The sequence below is a fragment of the Colossoma macropomum genome, unplaced genomic scaffold, assembly GCF_904425465.1.
Source record: "Colossoma macropomum unplaced genomic scaffold, Colossoma_macropomum, whole genome shotgun sequence".
Taxonomy (NCBI): Eukaryota; Metazoa; Chordata; class Actinopteri; order Characiformes; family Serrasalmidae; genus Colossoma; species Colossoma macropomum.
In genome coordinates this window covers 33,801,355-33,823,026 of record NW_023494810.1, presented here as the reverse complement: position 1 = coordinate 33,823,026, position 21,672 = coordinate 33,801,355, and the positions used below count along the sequence as shown (strand labels likewise).

At 42.4% G+C, this 21,672-nt stretch overlaps 1 protein-coding gene across 1 annotated transcript in view; it reads right to left on the bottom strand.

The window, feature by feature from the left end:
* Positions 1-5,644: 5,644 nt before the first annotated feature.
* Positions 5,645-21,672, bottom strand: part of LOC118799392 (NCK-interacting protein with SH3 domain-like) — a 27,927-nt gene continuing 11,899 nt past the window's right edge. Inside the window, exons 3-13 of the mRNA XM_036559231.1 lie at positions 19,257-19,458; positions 15,228-15,303; positions 13,881-14,461; positions 11,686-11,856; positions 11,058-11,144; positions 9,692-9,830; positions 9,425-9,505; positions 9,123-9,251; positions 7,754-7,846; positions 7,270-7,442; positions 5,645-6,690 (exon numbers count right to left, since the gene is read on the bottom strand). Of these exons, the coding sequence (XP_036415124.1) occupies positions 6,472-6,690; positions 7,270-7,442; positions 7,754-7,846; positions 9,123-9,251; positions 9,425-9,505; positions 9,692-9,830; positions 11,058-11,144; positions 11,686-11,856; positions 13,881-14,461; positions 15,228-15,303; positions 19,257-19,458 (1,951 nt within the window). The 3' untranslated portion in view covers positions 5,645-6,471. The remainder of the gene's footprint in view (positions 6,691-7,269; positions 7,443-7,753; positions 7,847-9,122; positions 9,252-9,424; positions 9,506-9,691; positions 9,831-11,057; positions 11,145-11,685; positions 11,857-13,880; positions 14,462-15,227; positions 15,304-19,256; positions 19,459-21,672) is intronic.

Here is a 21,672-nt window from a genome sequence, read left to right as displayed (position 1 = left end):
GCTAGAGGGCGCGCGCGAGAAGGCCAGCTGTTATTATTATTTAAAAATAATAATAATCAGCTTTGATTCAGTTATGGAGCCCCTTAGATAACATGATGACCATTTTTAATAAGGCGTGACCTCAAATTAATATGTTGAGGCAACAAATTACTATATGGCACAATATATTACTTTAGGCCCTCAATCCAGCAATTTGTGCCCTCAATGTATTAATTTGTGGCCTCGACATAATAATTTGTTCCCCTTAATATAATAAATTGTGGCCTGAATATAATAATGCATGGCCTCAATATATTAATTTGTGCCCTCAGTATTGTGATTTGTGGCTTCAATTTAATAATTTGTGGCCTCAATATAGTACTTTGTGGTATCAATATGGTAATATGTGGCCTCAAAATATTAATTTGTGACCTCAATATAGTAATTTGTTGACTCAATATATTAATATGTGGCATCAATATAGTAATTTGTGGTTTCAATAAAGTAATTTGTGGCCTCTCTATAGTAATTTGTGGCCTCAATATAATAATTCATGGCCTCAATATAGTAATTTGTGGCATCAATGTATTAATTTGTGGCTTTAATATATGAATTTGTGCCTTCAATATAGTAATCTGTGGCCTCAATATGTTAATTTGTGACCTGAAAATAGTAATTTGTGCCCTCAATATAGTAATTTGTGGTTTTAATATGGTAATATGTGGCCTCAGTATATTATTCTGCAGCCTCACTAAAGTAATTTGTGGCCTCAATATATTAATCTGTGGCCTCACTATAGTAATTTGTGCCCTTGATATAGTAATTTGTGGCCTCAGTATATTAATCTGTGCCCTCAGTATAGTATTTTGTGGCCATATTAAAAATAATCACCATGTCACTTTAGGGGCTGTAGTTACTCGACAAATACAGACCAAAATGACCTAAAAATATAAGCTATGAAGCAGTAAATAAAGACAATGAGAGAAACACAGTAAGAGAAATAAGTGACTAAACAATTAGTAAATAAATAAGGACTTTAGCTTTCATTAACTGCTTAAATAAAATGTTATAATTACAGCAAATTGCTCAAGTAATGGATTTTTTTGTTTTTAAAATTTTCATTTACTTCATAAAGATATCAGCTCAAGAATAACATTTAAATTCAGATTTAAAAGGAATAAATAATTCTCTTTTTATGTTTAACAGATTTGGACATGTTTGCTACACGTGGTAACATCCACCCCCAAATATCCACCCCAAAGCACTTTCCACATTTACTTTACATTTCTTTTTGGCCGGCGTGTCCCTTTAATGAGACATTAATACATGAGTACTACACAGAGGTACTGTATATTAACAGTAGTTACAGACGTGTTATACTGTACAATACACCAATCAGGCATAACATCATGACCACCTCCTTGTTTCTGCACTCATTGTCCATTTTATCAGCTCCACTTACTATATAGGTGCACTTTGTAGTTCTACAGTTACAGACTGTAGTCCATCAGTACATGACTGAAGTGCCTTTGAGCAAAGCACCTAACCCCCAACTGCTCCCTGGGCGCCATGGATAGGGTTGCCTGCCGCTCCATCACTGCCCCCTAGCGTGTGTATGTGGTGTTTCACTGCACGGATGGGTCAAAAATGCAGAGGTGTAATAAGGCTCACTTAAACTTTTATTAAATAAAAAAATAAATCACACAGAGTCATAGTTTAGTGTTCATTAGGACGGCTGGCGTTTTTATTAGTTCTGTAAACTTTTAAGAAAATACATTTTGCTACCAGTTCCTTTCTGAACACTCTGAAACTTTTGGGAAAATATAGAACAGTTGATCTGCTGTCAAATTCTCCTTACAGGTGGCGAGACAACACAGGTCCACATTCACCATCACTCAGTTACACGCTTTAAAACTCGACACACACACAGCCAGGCGGCTCTGCGTTCATTCACTCCATGCACTTACATCTGTGTAGTTTATAGTGGATGTCTGAGTGAGTGAACGTGTAATATCACAGTTATAATACTGACAAAATCATATAAAGGGACCATTTTTTAAAGGGGAATTCCACCCATTTTTCAAAATTCCTGCATAATTCAGTGTGTGAGATGTAAACAGAGTGATTCAGAGTGGTTTGGTGTGAAATGGTTCAGATGTCTTCACAGTGGTGGTGATAGGAACCAGGGGTCGCCATGACTACAACACAAATATAGACATTTTATTTACTGTCCAAAACCACCAGTGAACCTACACAAGTCTTCTGAGTTTATATGGAATGTTGATGATGGAAAATAGAGGAAAATCTGAAATAATAAGTTTTCTTTGGGGACTATTTTGCCTCACAGCGCCCTGCATATTATGTATCCCTCCACCATGAATGGATTTTAAGGCCAAAATCTTCTCGAACCTATCATAAATCAGTGTCTCAGTCATCAGGCAGTGAATTCATAAGCATTTCATGTAGTAACTTTCTGTGAGGGAGCTTTTAGAGGTGGATGTCTGGTTCCTATCACCACCACTGTGAACAGTTCTGACTCAGTAAGTTTATCTAGAACAGAGCGTTTCACACCAAAGCACTCTGAACCACTCTGTTTACATCTTAACCATTTAATTATGTGGAAAAATTTGGTGGAGTTCCCCTTTAAGTGGGTTAATAGAGAGCAACACACAATGTACGGGAAGATTAGACTGTATTAATGGAATTAATCGACTGAACATCACAGACGGGCGGTAAGAGAGTGGAATAGAGGTCAGGAAAGCGAGAGAGAAAGAGATATAGCGATACAGAGATAGAGAGAGAGTAGAAGCTACAGCCATATCGTCTGGCAGATATGTAAAAGTGCGGCGGCTCAGAGAGGTAGAGACTGAGACACGAGATGATGATCTGGTTAAAATAAAAACAAAGGATATTAACACAACAGTGGCCCAAGTGTCAAATTCATCCCTCATTCATGCATCCAAAACACTGGCATTCAGAAGACTAGAACACTTTCAGAGCAGAATATTGCAGCCGTGGTGTCGGTACGGAGGGATGCAGCTGAGCAGGGATAGCAGTAAGGCTCAGTATTTTGCAGTGCAGTTTTTGGCACCAGCAGTAACTTTATGACAGAACACTGAAGTCGTGTCATCATTATGTAGTCGGCCTAATGCATACAAGGAACGTCCAGTCTAAGCTGTTTTCCTCTATGGGAAAAATGAATGGCATTTTCAAAAAAAAAATACGGTGCTGCTGCTGTGAGTCACCCTATAAAACCTGACATAATCATTTAAAAGTCAGAGGCTTCGAGTTTTTCACACCACGTCGTACGTCTTTACGTATTAACGTCACACACAGACTCTAAAAGAAGCTCCGGCTCGATGTTTCGGCCTCAAATGATCTCAAAATCAACATCATACTGATGAAGATATGATAACAATAGTAAATACTTCACTCACATCCTCAGAAGACGCAACTGCTTTGTGCAATTACACATTTCCACCAGAGAGGGCTCCAAATCCCCAAATCTTACATAGTGCAGCTTTAATGGGTTGAAATGTTAATGAGCTAACACTGCTGCGCACTACACACTTAATAAGGGTGGTTCTTCAAGAGTTCTTTAGTAAAGAAAATGGCTCTATATGGAACGAGAAACATTCGAAGAACCATTGCATGACTGAAGATTTCTAAATAGTACCACAAAGGTTCTTCTATTGTTACAACATCAAGTTCGTAAAAACAGAAGAACCATTTTGTGTGCTGTATAGAGCCCTTTTCAAAAAGGTTCTATATAGACCCATCTACAGCACATTTTCCATCAATGCAAAGAACACTTTAATCATGCCAAGGGTTCTTTGAGTGTTTGTGGTTATATGGAACCATTTTCTTTACTAAAGAACTCTTGAAGAACCATCATTTTTTTAGATCGGTACTACTAAACTGTTATTTATCAGCACCAGCAGCCTGAAACAGACAAAGCCTCTAAACTACCACACTGGACAAAGCCTGCTGGATTGTTTGAAGTAGCAGTATCTGTATTTAAACTCCTCAATAACCTCCCAATGCTAATTCAGAGGGTTCGGGGACTTTCTGTGAAATAAATGGCAAAATGTGGGAAGTTCGGAATATTTTTGTTTACCACAGATTCCAATAACTGTGATATTCAAAAACGCCATTCATTTTTCCAATAAAGGAAAACAGACCTGGAGTTTTTAATATGAGCACGACTCCGTCTACAGAACGAACTTCAGTGGTCTTCATTCTACATAAACGCTAGTTTCGAACACTGGCTAATGCGGTTAATAGCTGCAGTAGCGTCAATGCAACAGTAGCAGGTCAGCAGAGATGAGTCAGCTGGGCAGGGCTGTCACGATTCTACGTTCTAGCTTCACGGAAACTGACCTCTGAGGACGTGTCGTCATTTCGTTATTAGCTGTTAGCATCTGGATGAGTTCTGGCAAGCTAGCTAAGACGGCTAACAATACAGCTAACTTCTACACTATATAGCAACACTAGCCACTTCAATATTAGCCTAAAGCCTCTTAACCACCACACTGGACAAAGCAAAAGTGTTTCGTGAGGTGATTTAGTGACGTCGCCAGTCTTATCATGTCAGTTCAACAAGCGGGAGTGTTAGCATGTAGCAAAATTAGCATTTTGGCTCTCGTTATTCTGGGGGCTCAGTGACATTTGGTGCAAAAGGAAATTCAGGACGTTTGGAACGTTTCTGTTTGCTACAGTGGCGTTTTTTTGAAAATACTGTTTATTTTATTCATAGAGAAAAACGGCTTGTAGTATTTTGGCATGACGCACGACTTCAGAGGTCTCTGATTAGTCAGGTATCTGCTTGATTATGCATATTTTCAGTTCCTCTACTGCTCTGTCTGACAGTAAGAAGCAGGCATTATATGCTTTTTTAGCAACGTAGTGTTATTTATGTTATATATGTTTTAATGCAGGCTATTTAAAGGCTTCCTACTTCCTTCAAAAGCCCCCGCGTGGTTAGCTGTTGTTCATTTTTATTACTTGGCAATTACTGAAACTGTGGTTACTCGATTACGCGTGAAAATAATCAGCAGATTACTCGGTCACTAATATAAGCGAAGGTGACAGACCTACAGCTGAGATTCAGAGGAAGTGTGCACTACTCCTCAAACCAAAGTAAGACCAGTATGGTAAGACCAGTGCTAAATCTCCAGGAGCGCACTACAGCAAGGGCCCTTCTAAGGAACAGCACTGCAGTGAGACCCTTAAGATCACAGGAGAGTTGGTTATTTAATAGATTATTGTCTGAGGCTGGTGGAGGACGCTGCAGTCAGAGTGCTAAACCTAACGCTGTGTTCCAGCTGTTCACTAAACAAACCATATAAACTATATTAATCTTTAATAATAGAGGTGTAAACCTTTGACCTCACGATTCAGTCTGATTACAATCTTTAGGAAATCATGAAATCTCACATCTCACCATAATTTGATTCGATTTTATGCTACTCTATATTATTTATAATATTTAACTTATCGCTGCTGTTGGAACAAAACCTTGTATCTCCATTTTTGTTGTTTTTCAGTTTTTGACATAATTTGGAAATACCCACTGTCCTTTAGATTTTGTGTAAATTTCAAGATGAATGGGCCGAAAGAAACAGAAAAAAGTCTGGTTCCATTGACTTACATTAAAAGTAAAGCATGATTTTTCCTTCTCCTGTAAAATTACCATTTTGAGATACGAGGTTTGCAGTTGTATGCAAGTTTGTGTGCCTCTGGTCAAATTCCATGTAGTTGTTGATTTTCTAAGTATAAATAAATGAACACATCCTCTATGGAGACACACGTCTGCACGTTTTGATACACAATTACAGTTAATTTTTTTCCCCCAATATGTTGAACTCATAAGTAGAAAGCATGCACTAAAATTTGCAGAAAAATTCCAAGTTCCCTGTAGAGGTTCACTTATTTTTACTTAGAAACTGAAGAAAATATGTAATTTGTTTGGGAACGCACAAATTTTACACAAGACTATAATAACTAATTGATATTTATTATTATCCTCATTATTATTAGTGTTTACTATACAACTGGAACAGAGCGTAAAAGTAGTTACTACATTTTTTACATTTACGCTTTAGGAACGTTTCGTAGAGTACCATGCAGAACTACGAACATAAAACTTCGTCGCTGTCCAAAAAAAAACATTGTTCATTTTTTTCGATTTTCATTGTTCTACATCATCTGAACACAGCAGCTATGCATATTTAATGATGAACGGACCAATAGAAACGCTCCGAAATATATTCGAATATTATCTTTTTACATTAACTTACATTAAAAGCGAAGCAGGTTTTTGCTATTTTGGAGATACTTGTTTTCTCTGGACAGCGACGATCTCCTGAAACGTCTGGTGCTCACTGCTTTTTTTTCAGTCTATGTTAAGGGCTCTGTGCAGTGTGCCCTTGTTCCCTCTTTCTAAGGGCACTCGCTGGAGCGTGCTCCACCAGCCGTTTGGGACCAAACCGCTCAGTTCCTGCTGATCTGAGGGAACTCTTTATAAATCTGCTGAACTATGAGTTTGTCCATCTGCCGGGCCGTGGCCGAGCTTTCGTCCTCTCCGGGGTCATCCTCCTCTCCCAGAATCCTCTGCAGTGCGGCCTGCAGGTCGGGCAGACGGTGCTGGTGCTGCATGTAGTCGGTGGAACGCATGATAGCGTGCATCAGTGAGAGATACTCCATCCTCAGCTATAGAGCGAGAGAGAGAACAATAAACAATAACAGAAAAAAAAGGTTAGACCCTGAAACGCAACAGAACCAGCACCCAAAGTGCAAAATAAAGCCTGCTATGTTTAATGATAGCAGCAGCAATAATAGCAGTCATTCTATCCTGTATAAATAAAAAATATTAAATATACTGAACATATAAAATATAGTTTTGGGCCAAACAAATTAAATATAAACTGGTTACTATCTTGGGTTTAAATAAGTCTTAATTTAATCTTTGTTTAAATCGTTCTTTCACTGTGGTACCGCAACTAATTCAGTAGAATGGTCATATCATCGCTGGCCAAAGAAAAACTTGTATCTCAAATTTTTGTCAGTTTTAATTTTTCTACACCCTCTTCAAAATCAAGATTTTATCATGAATGGACTAACAGAAATGCTCCAGAATCATCTGGAATAAAACCCTTTTTGCATCCCCTTTCTTTAAAAGCTAAGAACGTTTTGGTCTTCTCCTGTAAAGCTAACATTTTGGAGAAACACGTTTTTTGAGTGATGATATATAACAAAAGCAAAGCAGGTGAAGTTGCTTAGGTGTTGTACCTTATCTCCTGGAGACAGATCCGATATCTGTCGTACAGCAATGTCGATCATCACCATCATATCAGTGTGATAGAAAATGTCCGCAGAGTCACGGCTGGCAAACACGTCCTGCAGGAACTTTAGTACGGAGTGTGGAGCAGGGGGGGCGTGTTTAAAAATGCACACAGGGTCCTCTATAGGAGACACACAGAAAAGCAGGACTGAGGATCATTTCATGCAAAAAGTAGCAGCATAGAAGCAAATTTTGTACTGAACTGTACACAAAATAGACGACTGTGCATCGTAATGTAGTCGTCACCACCCACATAAGGACAGTGTGACGGATGGTGTGGAGCATTTTGGTCAGTCTAATGATTTTAATTCAGGATTTGTGTGAGTTTGTATGTAGTAATATTCATATTTCGGATCCTTAAAGATCAGAGGATTTAAAAACATGCATGTGTGTGTGTGTGTGTGTGTGTGTGTGTGTGTGTGTGTGAGAGACCTCCTCTGTTGAGCAGCAGCAGGATCTTCTCAGTCAGCGTCTTCACATTGTGTCTCTTTATCAGGGTCTGCATCACCGTGTTACTGTCCGGCACTGAGAAACAACACACACAGAACAATAAAAACATCTCAACATTATTGATTATATACAGTATTATAAAAACGATATTATAAAACACCCACCTGCGTATTACAGAATCATAGTGTATTACTGTATTGTGACTAGCGAGTTAGCCTGTGGCTAACGTGATTAAAGCTATATTAGACTGTTGGTTCAGGAAACCACAAAGTTCAAATATTGTACTTTTATAATAAACTGGAAATGGAAACATTACCATTTTAACATAAGGCCCGTTTTCAGCCCCGTCTTATTTTTGCTGTATCGAAAAATGTATTAAATCAAGACAACAGAGTATCGTATCACTCTAAATCACAGGGTTTATGAATCATTACGCCTCCTCTGTTCATCTCTCCATTCATACACGCATACATATATACATCCACCTGTCTGTCTATCCATCCATCCAACCATCCATCCATCTACCTGCCTGTCCATCCATGCATCCACCTGCCTATCCATCCACTCATCCATTCATCCACCTACCTATCTATCCATCCATCCACCCATCCATTCATCCACCTGCCTATCTATCCATCCATCTGACTATCCATCCATCCATCCATCCATTCATCCACCTGCCTACCTGTCAATCCATCTATCCACCCGCCTATCCATCCATCCATCCACCTACCTGATCATCCATCCATCCACCTGCCTATTCATCCACTCATCCATCCATCCACTGACCTGTTAATCTATCCATCCAACTGCCTATTTATCCACCCATCCATCCACCCGCCTATCCATCCATCCATCCGCCCGCCTATCCATCCACCCACCTAGCTGTTAATCCATCCATCCCCCTCACCTACCTGTCAATCCATCCACCCACCTATGTCAATCCATCCATCCACCTTTCAATTCATCCATCCACCTACCTGTCAATCCATCCTTTTACCTGCCTATCCATCCATCCATTCACTCATCCACCTACCTAAAAATCCATCCATTCATTTATCCATCCACTCATCCATCCATCCACCCGCCTATCCACCCACCTATCCATCCATCCGCCAACCTGTTAATCCATCCATCCACCTGCCTATTCATCCACCCATCCATCCATCCACCCGCCTATCCATCCATCCATCTGCCTATCCTTCCACCCACCTACCTGTTAATCCATCCATCCCTCCACCTACCTGTCAATCCTTCCACCCATCCACCTTTCTATCCAGCCATCCATACACCTGTTTATCCATCCATTTATCCACTGCATTCAGCCATCCATCCAACTATCTGTCCGTACCTGTGAGGTGCAAGTTGAAGGCCAGTAGCAGGTTGATGAAGAGGTCAGGGAGCTGTTCTGTGGGGTCTGAGGGAAGACCATCCTCAATAACGTCCAGCAGGAACTGGATAAAACTGGAGTTCAAATGATCTGATACAGAGAGAGAGAGAGAGAGAGAGAGAGAGAGAGAGAACATGATCACCACATCATCAGTGATCTACACAAACACCTTCACTCCAGAGTTTTATAGTGTTTTACTGGCAGAAACACTCACTGCACAGATAGACAGTTGCGCACTGTACTGGGCAGTTAGTGGTCATTACCGTAATGGCGGTAGGGCACCTGCTCCCCCATACAGAAGATCATGGCCAGAACCAGGGCTGTGTAACACATCTTCTGATGCTCTGCAGAGTAACGAACACAAGCTTCAGCTTTACGGACACATTAACACTTCCTCACACTTCACAGCTTCTGACTGATCAGATGAAACTGCTGTAGAAAGTTGTTCTAAAGCCAAATAAGAATGAGTTCATTTGTAACCTGATTGATTTTATATGACTGAAAACAGTGATTATCACGTATTTCCTGACCCTGCGTGTCGGTCTGCAGGTCTCTGGCCAGCTCCATCGGCAGGATGGAGTTGAGCAGCGTGGAGATGAGGGAGGCGTCCAGACCGCACATCGCTCCAAACACCTTCAGCAGCAGCAGACGCAGAGACACCCTGTGCTCCTGCATAATTACAGTTATTACATTAATAACAGCTGTATTATTCTATATTCACACTGATAACAGGTTTATGATGTTAGGATTCATTTAAGGCTGGAGCCACAAATTCATAACTTATCAATAATTATCAAAATCACTAAGTAGAACTTTTCATTTTTCTCTTTCCATTTCATATAAATTGAGCATTCTGTACTTCAATCTACACAACATCAACAATCCATCCATCCTTCCATCCACCTACCTGCCTATTATCTACCATCCATCCTCCTACATGCTTATCATCTGCCTGGCTATCCATCCATCCTTCCATCCACCTACCTGCCTATCCATCCATCTTTCATCTACCTGCCTATCCATCCATCCATCCATCCATCCATCCATCCATCCATCCATCCATCCACTCACCCACCTACCTGCCTATCCATCCATCTTTCCATCTACCTGCCTATCCATCCATCCATCCATCCATCCATCCACTCACGCACCTACCTGCCTATCCATCCATCCTTCCATCTACCTGGCTATCCATCCATCCATCCATCCATCCATCCACCCACCCACCTACCTGCCTATCCATCCATCCTTCCATCTACCTGGCTATCCATCCATCCATCCATCCATCCATCCATTCATCCTTCCATCTATCTTGCTATCCATCCATCCACCTACTTGCCTATCCATCCATCCTTCCATCTATCTTGCCATCTACCTGGCTATCCATCTATCCATCCATCCATCCACCTACTTGCCTATCCATCCATCCTTCCATCTATCTTGCCATCCATACACCCATCCGCCCACCTATTTGCCTATCCATCCATCCTTCCATCCACCTACCTGCCTATTATTGACCATCCATCCTCCTACATGCCTATCATCTGCCTGGCTATCCATCCATCCTTCCATCCACCTACCTGCCTATTATTGACCATTCATCCTCCTACATGCCTATCATCTGCCTGGCTATCCATCCATCCTTCCATCCACCTACCTGCCTATCCATCCATCTTTCCATCTACCTGCCTATCCATCCATCCATCCATCCATCCATCCACCCACCCACCTACCTGCCTATCCATCCATCCTTCCATCAACCAATCAATGGACTGTTTGTATTTATTCTTATGTTGATATTTTTAAAATGTTTACTACTCAGCGTTATACATAATTTTCCTAAATAGATTAAGACTTTTGCGCAGTGCTGTATATGTATATATGTGTATTGCTCACCATCTGGTAGTATGAAACCAGAGACAGTACAGGTTCTGACTGATTGGCTCTGCACATCCTCTTACACACCTCAGGGTCAGCGTCCGTCTGAAAACACACACACACACACACACACACACACAGTTACCCATGCTGCAGAAACCTGGCTAAGCAGAACTGAAACTGAGGTTTATTATAGATCAGAGGGTCTCTGTGTGTCGGATTAAAAAAAGACCTGTTGTTTATGCATGAATGTTCCGCAGTTCATTTATAGTGATTCTCGACTAAAGGGCAAAGCAACTTTGCAGAAGTCTCTTTAAGGTTTCACTTTAAAAGACGTTTAAACGCAAAAGCTGTACAATCACGACATTTGAACGAGAGCTCTACAATCATGGGTTTAATCAGAGCAACACACAGCTTGGCGTTAGCCTGCCTGAGTCGAAGAGTCAAACTAGGAAAATACATTAACAGTGATAAAAAGATCACCGTGTAAACTTTGACATCACTTGACATTAGAAATTAATAAAAGTAATTACAAAATTGACTGACAAAATCTTAGTTGACCAGGAATCTGATTAGTGGACTCAGTGGACAGGCCTGTCGGGCAGTGTCTATATTGTGTACAAGGTGCACAGCGTGTGTGTCTCACCAGTATCTGCAGCAGTTCCTCCAGGTAGCAGGATATGAGTGCATGATCCTCATACAGAGCCCAGCTGCGCTGCTGTGAGTCGTCACGGTGACGAGCCAAATCACCAAAAATCACCTCCAGCCGCTGCTCATCGTGACACACCTGTCCCCGTGGCAGCGCCGCGCTCAGGTCCTGCAGTGGAGACGAGGAACAGGTACAATGACAACATGAGACTGAACATGCAAAATATTCCAGAAGATTCCTAAAATTCTGAGCTGGAATTTGCCTTTTGGAATTTGCCTTTCCTTAGGCTTTAGAGAAACTCTGCACTGCTCACTACTCACTGTGGCTCTCCTTCATTTGGGTACTTACTACTTCCAACCCAAACTACTCTGTCAACCAAAAAAATCACTGTGAAAAGACAGTTGCATGGAAAAGTTTGGTCAAATTCCATCTTGTTGTTGATTCTCTAAGTGTAAGTAAGTTAACACATCCTCTGTGGAGACACAATTCTGCACATTTTAGCGCATAATTACTGTTTATTAGCTGAATTTAACATACTGGGTATACCCCATAACACACAACGTGGCCTGTGCAAATTTATGGCACATTTAATATCATCATCATCATCTTCTCAAACCGCTTAATCCAGATCGGGTCATGGTAGCAGTTGGGAGAGCACAGAATCCCAGACGGCCCTGTCCCCCGCAACTTCCAGCTCATTCCGGAGGATCCTATACCACTCCCAAGCCAACTTGGAGATACTGTCCCTCCAGCGGGTCCTAGGACAACCTCGGGGGCTCGTCCCAGTTGGCCCTGCCTGGTAACCCCCCAACGGGAGGCGTCCGGGGGGGCATCGTAATCAGACGCCCAAACCACCTCAACTGGCTCCTCTCAGTGTGGAGGAGAAGCGGCTCTACTCTGAGCTCCTCCTGGATGACTGAGCTCTTCACCCTGTCAGTAGAGTGGAGCCGCCACTCTGTGAAGAAAGCTCATTTCCACCGCTTGTATCCGCGATTTCATTCTTTCGGTCATTACCCACAGCTCATGACCGCAAGTGAGGGTGGGGATGTAGACTGACCGGTAAACAGAGAGCTTCGCCTTATGGCTCAGCTCCCTCTTCACCACAGTCCGGTACAGTGACCGCATTACTGCTGCCGCCTGTCCCAGCCTGCGGCCGATCACACCATCCCTCTTCCCATCACTCGTCAACAAAACCCCGAGATACTTAACCTCCTCCACCACGCATTTCATTTTTTTCTAATATGTTAAACTGTGCTCTAAAATTTGCAGTGTGTTCACTTATTGTCACTTAGAAAATCAACAACAATATGGAATTTGACCAAACTGCTCCATATGACTGTACATGTCTGGCAAATTCCAGCACATTAATGTCTATTTATTAAACAAAAGCTTGTTATCGTAGCTCAATAAAACGAATGGAGAAACTGTGTGGATAAACTTTCAATCCATACCACATCTGTGTTTGTAAGTAGAAGATATTTTATTATGACTATATTTTAATGAAAAGTTATCGTGTGTGCAGTTGTTTTTTTGTCATTCTTTTTGCTTCAGAAAAAGGCACAGACTCAAACCTGTCCATACAGAACATAAGTCAAGTGTAAAAGTAACTCATTATGTAACTATGATATATGTAAGTACTTTTAGACAACAGACTTCTAAGGGTAACTATGGCATGCGCCCGTCCTCCGGGCCCCAGTGATGGCCGTGAGAGCCGGCAGGAAGGCGGGACCCAAACTCCAAGCGAGGACGGCGGGGAGAGAACAGAGAGTGAGAGGGCAAAGGCATGTGAGTCCTGAGCCCTCCTCCTGGGCGCTACTTCCGGTCCGGCAGCGAGGCCACTTTAATTTGCCTTATGTTTGACCCAGGCGGCCGAGCTGCCGAGCGGGGGCGGTGACGGGGAGGCGGAGCAACGAGCTCTCCTTCCCTCTCGGCTCAGGTGCTCAGAGCCTTTTAAAAAGAGCAGAGAGGGAACAGAGGGAGAAGGAACGAGCAGCAGCAGCGACAGGCAGGACTGAAAAGTCTAACCTTAAAGGCCCTGAAAAGTGGACAGCTTTGGTTGTGTTTTCGTGAGTTTGCTTTGTGTTGTTTGGTGTGAAAATTACAGTTAAATGGCTGCTGCGACCGTGAACCCTCTAGCGCCCTCCTTGTGCCCGGGGTAGCGCATGACATGCTACAGTAACGTAAAGACCAACCTTGCTCTCGACCAATGACAGCAGGACTTGCTCCAGGTCAGCCGCCGCGTTAGGGATGGTGGTCTGTAGATGCCCGACGACCACACCCACAGCAACGCGCGACATCTCGTAACTAAGGCCCGTGTTCTTCCTCACCAGCTCGATCAGCTCTGCCCCTGTCGTCATGGAAATGGATGCTGAACTGTGGGTGGGGCTGTCGGTGGGGCTGACAGAAATAGGGGGCGGGGCCGAGGGCCACTCGGCCTCTGATTGGTCTTCTGGGGCCGGCTCTGGCATGACTGGCTGTGACGTGATTGGCTGAGGCTGGGGTTGAGGGGCGGGGCCTTTTTTAGAGGGCGCCGGCTGGGCAAGGAGGGATGGGGAGGGGTCAGGTGGAGGAGGAGGCGGGGCTTTAGCGCGGCTTGGCACAGGAGGCGGAGTGCTGCCCGCACTGGGAAGACTGACATCGGAGGAAATGACAGAGTGGGTGGAGCCAGACTGTGATGAGGCGGAGCTTAGGGAGGGCGAAGGTGCAACAGCGGCAGGCTGATCAGGGCTGTGGGCGGGGCCAGAGGGGCTCACTCTGACTGGCACATCAGGTTCTGCAGAGAGAGAGAGAGAGAGAGAGAGAGAGAGAGAGAGAGAGAGAGAGAGAGATTATAATAAGAGTGTTAAGAGGACGAGCGGCACATCAGCCAATGATTTTCATCAGCCTGATTAAAATGGAGTGAAAAGATTAAAGTTTAAGCTGGTGACGTTTCGAGGGATGAAGAGAGAGACTGCACAGTTCGGCCGGAGCACTGCTGCAGACAACGTGCCCCCATATTACCCCAACATACTTCAGCTCCAACTGAATATTTTTCTATAATTACCGCTAATCATGAATGAATTAATCAAATAACTTTTCAGTTCCACTCTCTTTGCCTCTTCCATCGTTCAAACAATAGAAGCATCAGGGAGGGATCATATGAACATTATAGAGCTTTTTAAATGAAACAGTAGAAGCCATATCGCCCCCTACACTTCCTGTAGTGTATTACAGTCTGTCAGAGTGACTGTGTGGATCATATGAACATTATAGAGCTTTTTAAATGAAACAGTAGAAGCCATATCGCCCCCTACACTTCCTGTAGTGTATTACAGTCTGTCAGAATGACTGTGTGGATCATATGAACATTATAGAGCTTTTTAAATGAAACAGTAGAAGCCATATCGCCCCCTACACTTCCTGTAGTGTATTACAGTCTGAGTTCCACTGATTTTTTTTAAAATTCCTGCATAATTAAGCTGTTCAGAGTGGTTTGGTGTGAAATGGTATATAATATAAAACGCAGAAGACGTGTGTAGGTTCACTGGTTGTGTTTCCACCTGGGCGTCGGGTCTCTCTGCGTTTCTCTGGAGGAGGGGGGGTTATGGGAGCGGCTCTGCGAGGCTGTGGGGGAACCTGCAGGACAAAAAAACCGAGAGAAACACGGTGTTACAGGGAATAAAAACAGAACAAAAGAGAGTAAAGCTGTATGTTTTCCACCCTAACACCCATAATTTGACTCATCAGCTAATTATAAACATCCCTCAAGAGCTGATTCACACGTGCTGAAGGAGAGAAAAACAGAGAAACGTGCAGAGCATGGAGACCTCCCCCAGTCTGGATCTGGAGCTCTGGTTCATGCTGCATTTTCACTGGGCTTCTCGTTTCTCCTCCCTTTCATTCTCTACGGAGAGGCAGCAGAGCGAGGAAGGCTGAGAGAGCGGAAAAAGCTGAGAATTTTTAACCTTTATGCAAACGAGAGGCAAATTTTTCCAAATTGTGATTAAACAGACAGTGTGATGTGCTGCGGTGCGCTGCCCACTGACAGCAGTGCTGTGGAAAAGGAGAAGTATGCAGCAGGAGATATTTACATGTGTTGAAATATTACGTTTTTAAAAATATACTATGCTGCATTCACATTGACAATAATAATAATAATGATAATAATAATAATAATAGTAATAATAATTTTTATTTATAAGTACTTTTCATGCCAGTGGCAGCTCAAAGTGCTTTACAGAGTGGTGATAAAGACCACGAGACATAGTTTTATTAAATGCTGAGTTAAAGAGATACATTTTTAGATGCTTTGTAAAAGTGAGCTCTGAGCTTGACTGTCTAATAAAAGCTGAACTGAGTTCCACAGTTTAGAAGCAGAATAACTAAAAGAGCCTCTCCACGTTTTGTGTTTTACAGTCTTTGCAGGAGGTCAGAATCTGCAGATCTAAGATCATAAACAGACACTCTGTGATGTCAGCAGGTGCTTTAAGGTCATTTAGAGCTTTAAAAACTAGTAGCAGAGCTTTAAAATCTATCCTGAACGATACAGACAGCCAGTGCAGCTCTTTCAAAAGCGGGACTGATCTGATCTCTCTGTGCTGTTTTTGTTAGGATGCTGCTGTATTTTGTACGAGTTGTAAAGGATGTGTAGTTTTCTTAGGAAATCCAGTAAGAAGATCATTACAGTGATCAACTCTGCTGTAACAAATGCGTGAACAAGTTTCTCTGCGTCGCTCTGAGAGAGAAAAGGCCGAACTTTAGCGATATTTCTCAAATGAAGCTACTTTAGTGACCGTGTTTAAGTGTGTCAGAGTCTAAGATCACACCCAGGTTTCCTACTTCAGGTTTGGTATATGAAGCTAAAGAGCCGAGCTTCTCGTAAAGCAGCTTTCTCTGAGTTTCAGTACCAAAGATAAATATTTCAGTTTTTCTGGATTTAACTGTAGAAAATTTGTGACATCCACTGAAAAAAATGGACAACAGAAAAGCAGATGTCTATATTATGGACAAGTGGAGTGCAGAGGGAAGAGCTGAAGAGTTCAGTCTTCCCAGCTTTTGTCAAAGCAGAGGAGTAAAACACACGTTGATGCACCATTTGAGGGGGGGTGTGAGGAGTTGCCATCTCCCCCATCAAAAAAGAAACCACAAAAGCTACACCCCTTGTAAAACGACCACCTTCACTTTCCATCCCCTTTGGTTTAATGTGATACCACTTAAGATGTCTGTTATCAATATCTGCATTCCATCCATACACTGTAAACAATGTGTGGGTTGCTGTAAAACGTTGAGCTCAATGAGTTTCTAATATTAAGGCCCAGTCCCATTTCACCCCTCGCCTCTACCACTTAGTCCTACCCCTCCTTTTTGCGTGTTCACGTCTAGCGGTAGGGTGTCCCCATTCTTGTTGAGATGGGGGGGTGAAGTGTTTGATAATCATCATATTATCTTAGTTTAATGTTGTTTCAGTGTATTATGGTCTTTTTCTTCATAACAAGCATAAAAAAACACTAGCAGTCCTGATGTCTCGGTAGCTCGCTAGATAAATTTCCCGCTCCACCTTAAATGGTCCAGCAGTTCTGACTCCTGAGGCACCAGAATGTAACTGCTGCTCCATTTAAGGTGGAACGGGAGAATTCAAACAAGAAGCTGGTGAATATCTGACTTCAGCTTCATATCACTGAAAAATTAGGGGTGGGTGATAATAAATAATTGCCCCCCTCTTTGAAGATCATATGATGCCCTAAATGTAACCAAAGCCCAGCAGAGAGGAGCTGAACTTTACCCTCCTCTGCTGTCACTGCAGACTGGCAGGGTCGCCTACAGAGCAGCGCTGGTAGCTGTTAATGAAGTGATGCTCTTTTTATTTGAGGGTCCCATTTCAGAGGGAAGATTTCAACCACTACCCCTTATAACTCAGTTCCAAGGGGCAAGATGACTCTCGAAAATAAGGGGTAGGGGTAAAAATTAAAAATTGGGAACTGGGCCTACGTCGACAAAGTGTGTGACACAGACTTCTGCTCTGTTAGCTCACTTCTAGAAATTCAACTACCTCAAATTTTAAAGGAACTAATTTTTAAAATGAAAACATCAATTTTCATTAAATGTATGTGAGGTTTATACACTACAGGAGTTCTTCATGCCAAACTAGTTCTGATCTGATCTGAGAATGCGCACCTACTGTAGAATGTTTGGTACATCGCACTGTCTGGTTGGACAGGTCTTCAGTTTCATGCAAAAATGAGGAAGGCTAGTTTGAAAACGCAGATATGATAAGACACTAGAAAGTCTGAACTTCTGGTGGCTCCGCTGTTCATTTCAGAGCAGGACGTGAGGCTGCATCCCTGCCCCTCATGGCCACATGGTGAGCAGTTAGATCCCATTGTTTTGAAGTAAATGTGTCCCAAAGTCTGAGAGTCAGTGTGGAACATTAAGAATCGTCACTACCGAAACACATTTTCTGCAGTCAAGTAGACTTTTTTGTGTTTTAATGAAAAATGTGATGATTTTCTGTGTGTACAGCTGTTCAAAACTGTGTTTGCTGGTCATGTGCTGCCTAGTGTTTTTGAGTTCTGCTCAAAATGAGCTAAAACTGAGTGTGTCTACATGCAATTACTAATCCGATCATAATCCGATCGTTATCTGATTATTCAAATGGTCGTGTAAACAGCACACTCTGATTTCTTAGATCAGAGTAAGGTCTAGAAATCTGATTAAGAAATCCTATAAAGAGGCTGGATTTCAGCTCAGTAATCAGATTTCTCAGAGCATGTAAACTCTTACTCTGATTTCTTTCAGATTTCTCAGTCCGAGCATGTGCGAAACAGAAAGCGGTACCGGAAATAAGCGAACGGCGTCGCCACGAGATGCAGCAAAACTGTTGGAACGGAGCTGAAACTAAACACGAAATAAAGGATTTAAATATTCTTCATCTTCTAGATGATGTTTGTTCATATTTTCAGGTAAAGCGGCGCGATGTTAACAAAAAAGCCGCAACATGAAGTTTTACGTTACGTTTACGTCGCGTCTTCTTCTGTGAGTTTATTGGCTGGTTGTAAAGCAGAAATCTGATTACTGTCTGACTCATGTAGACCTGGAGTTTCCCCATTATCTGATTACTTATGTACATGTACATATGGTGATGGGATCACTGACAAAATCTGATTTTCTGCAGTTATCGGATTATTAAGTGCGTGTAAACTCACTCATTGTCTTTACCAAAGCAGTCACTACTGAAACATTTGGTGAAGTGTTTTTGTGTCATCAATTTTTGATAAAATAAACATAATTAAGTACAGAGTCACTCAAAGCAAAAGGACTCTGGTTTTAAGTTCCAGCTCTGACTTTGAACCAGTTCAGTAGAATCATCCATATAATTAAGGCTCTGTAGAATGAAGTCATTTTAACACTGAAAATTACACTGAACTGGATATTGAGCTCAAAACATTTGCATCGTCACCCCTCTATACTAAACTAGCAATGCTGTCGCCATGGCAACGATTTTAGCAGCACATCCCCAAGCGAAGGGAAGCGACTGTAATGAATGAAAGTGTAATTTAAATAATGAATCCATCGTCAGAGCTGCGCCGTACCTGATACAGTCCTGGCACATTCTCAGTGCTATCGGCGATCGGCTCGCTACCCTGGCAGCTGAAGGCCCGGCTCAGGCCGTTGGGCGGCTGGGGGGTGTGGCTTAGCGAGAGCTCGCTGCTGGAGGAAGGAATTCCTTGTTTGTGATTGGACGGAGTCGGACTCCGGCGGGAGAGAGTTTCCTTCCTGTGGTGGATCAACTTCCTGCGGAGACAGGAAGTAAGAGTGAGATTACACTGCACATCAAAAACAAGAAATGACTTACGGTTCTGTTACGGTTCATTCACCTTCTGCTTGAGAGACGGCACGTTAGCGATGTAACTGTGTTTTTGCCACAATTCTAAAGTCTAAAGCGTCTAATTTGATTAAACAGCTGCCTCACTTGCTTGTTAGCTTATACTGGCGTATATGAAGTGATATCCTGCATTCACACTCACAATATTCTGTACTTTTACACAGAATCGAGCATAGCTTCACTATTTTCTCGAGAGTGAACTGAAGCTATTAGCTATTTTGCTCAATAGTGAGCTTAGCTTGATAATAATAACAACAAAAATATACTTCACCTCTCTGTTTCTCACAATTAGAGACCTGCACGAGTGCTCGAACACTCGGTTAACCGTCTGAAGTGTCAGTATTCAAGCACTGAAATCACTATTTGGGTATTTGTTATGTTTCATCACGAGAAAACATTGAAAACACAGGTTAACAACAAACGAAACACGATGGTTTTGCTCAAATTTGCGAGTATAAGCAAGCAAAGTTTATTTATGTAGCGCTTTTTACAACAGATGTTGTCACAAAACAGCTTTACAGAAAAATCTGCATTACAGAAAGAAATCCGGGTCTGAGCCCCCATGAGCGTCACCAGTGGGGACAGTGGCAAGGAAAAACTCCCTAAGAAGACAGGAAGAAACCTTAAGAGGAACCAAGACTCAGAAGGGGAACCCACCCTCCTCGGGTCGACACCAGATAGCAAACATTGTTATAAGGTATTGTAGTACACAACGGGGAAGACAGGTGGAGCAGTGGTTAATTAGATTAGTTTAGTTTAAGCAGCAGCAGCAGCAACATTGGGAGGGTCGGTTCGTGAGGGTGAGGTTTGCACAGTGTTGTTTAGAATGAAGCTCAGTGGTGGTCAAGCCGGTCCAGAGGGCTGGCGAGCAATGGGCACCCGATAAGTGGCTAACCCACTTAGCACGGCTGTATCGCTAACTAAGCTAACTGATAAAACAATGAAAATATATTTCTCTGACAAATAACATGTTGGCACGTCGTTCACTGCGGAGAAAAGGCCTCGTGTAGAAAACGACGAGTCCTCGTCAGCATCCAACCTGACACTCGTTAGCTCTGTTAGCTCATTAGCTCGTCTGAAGAGGCAGCTAGTGCTACTCACCCAACGCAAACATGCTATTTCTGAATAATAAAGCGTGTTCCTCTGCGTCGTGCTGCTACATTTGCTGCACCAGTGCTGCCACCTAAATGTCCTTCAGTCCCACCTTATTTTCAATGAAATAAGGTATTCAATTACACAGAATCACATATCAATGTGAAAATATGAGCAAAAACATAGCACGAATGCTAATAATGTTAACGTTAGCTTCCTAACTCTCTAGAAAATACTATTCCTAAAATTATTACTTTATTATTACAAAAGAACATTCACCATTCTAGTTCACGTTCTGATGCTCTTATTGGTCTGTAAAAGCTTTTGATGAGTTTATTTTCACCTGGAAAATTAAAGAATTTGCTAAACTGTCGTTAGCTTCAGCTGCAAGTGTTACCAAAGACTGAGAACACTCTCAAGCACCATTAGGTCCTGTTTTGATCTTGAGCACCAAAAAAACATAAAACTGGAATCTTCAGCACTGGACTGATAGTTGACGGAAAAAGCACTAGTTCTAGTGTTTTGGTGCCAAAGGTTCTGCTGCTTAGCAGTGGCTAAAACCGAACTAGGCTCAGCTTCCTCTATGTAGCAGCACAAGACAGTTAAAGTGGTGCTGAGACGTGTTTGGGAGTCTGAAATTAGCTTTTTTAGTTCTGCTCTGGAGCTACGAGGCTAACGCAGCCAATAAGTGATGAAAGATTACACGCCAACAATTAGCATGGCGCTAACTGCATGGCTAATCACCACACACTTGCCTCAAGACTTGATTATGTGGTTTCTGACTCTGTATGACACACTTATCTGTACACACAGACTCAAGCACGTTAGCATAAAGCTAAAACAGAAGCAGTCTTTGCTGATCGACTACATTTGGGGTAAATGGTGGAAATGAGATTTTTATCTGAGCTATATCTCTCTACCCTAGAAACTTTATGAAGCTATTCATTCACCCAGATAGCACATTTATCGGTCCACTGGCTTGATAAAGTCGGCGCCCCCCGACTGTATGCCACCGGTGGTCCACCCCAGGA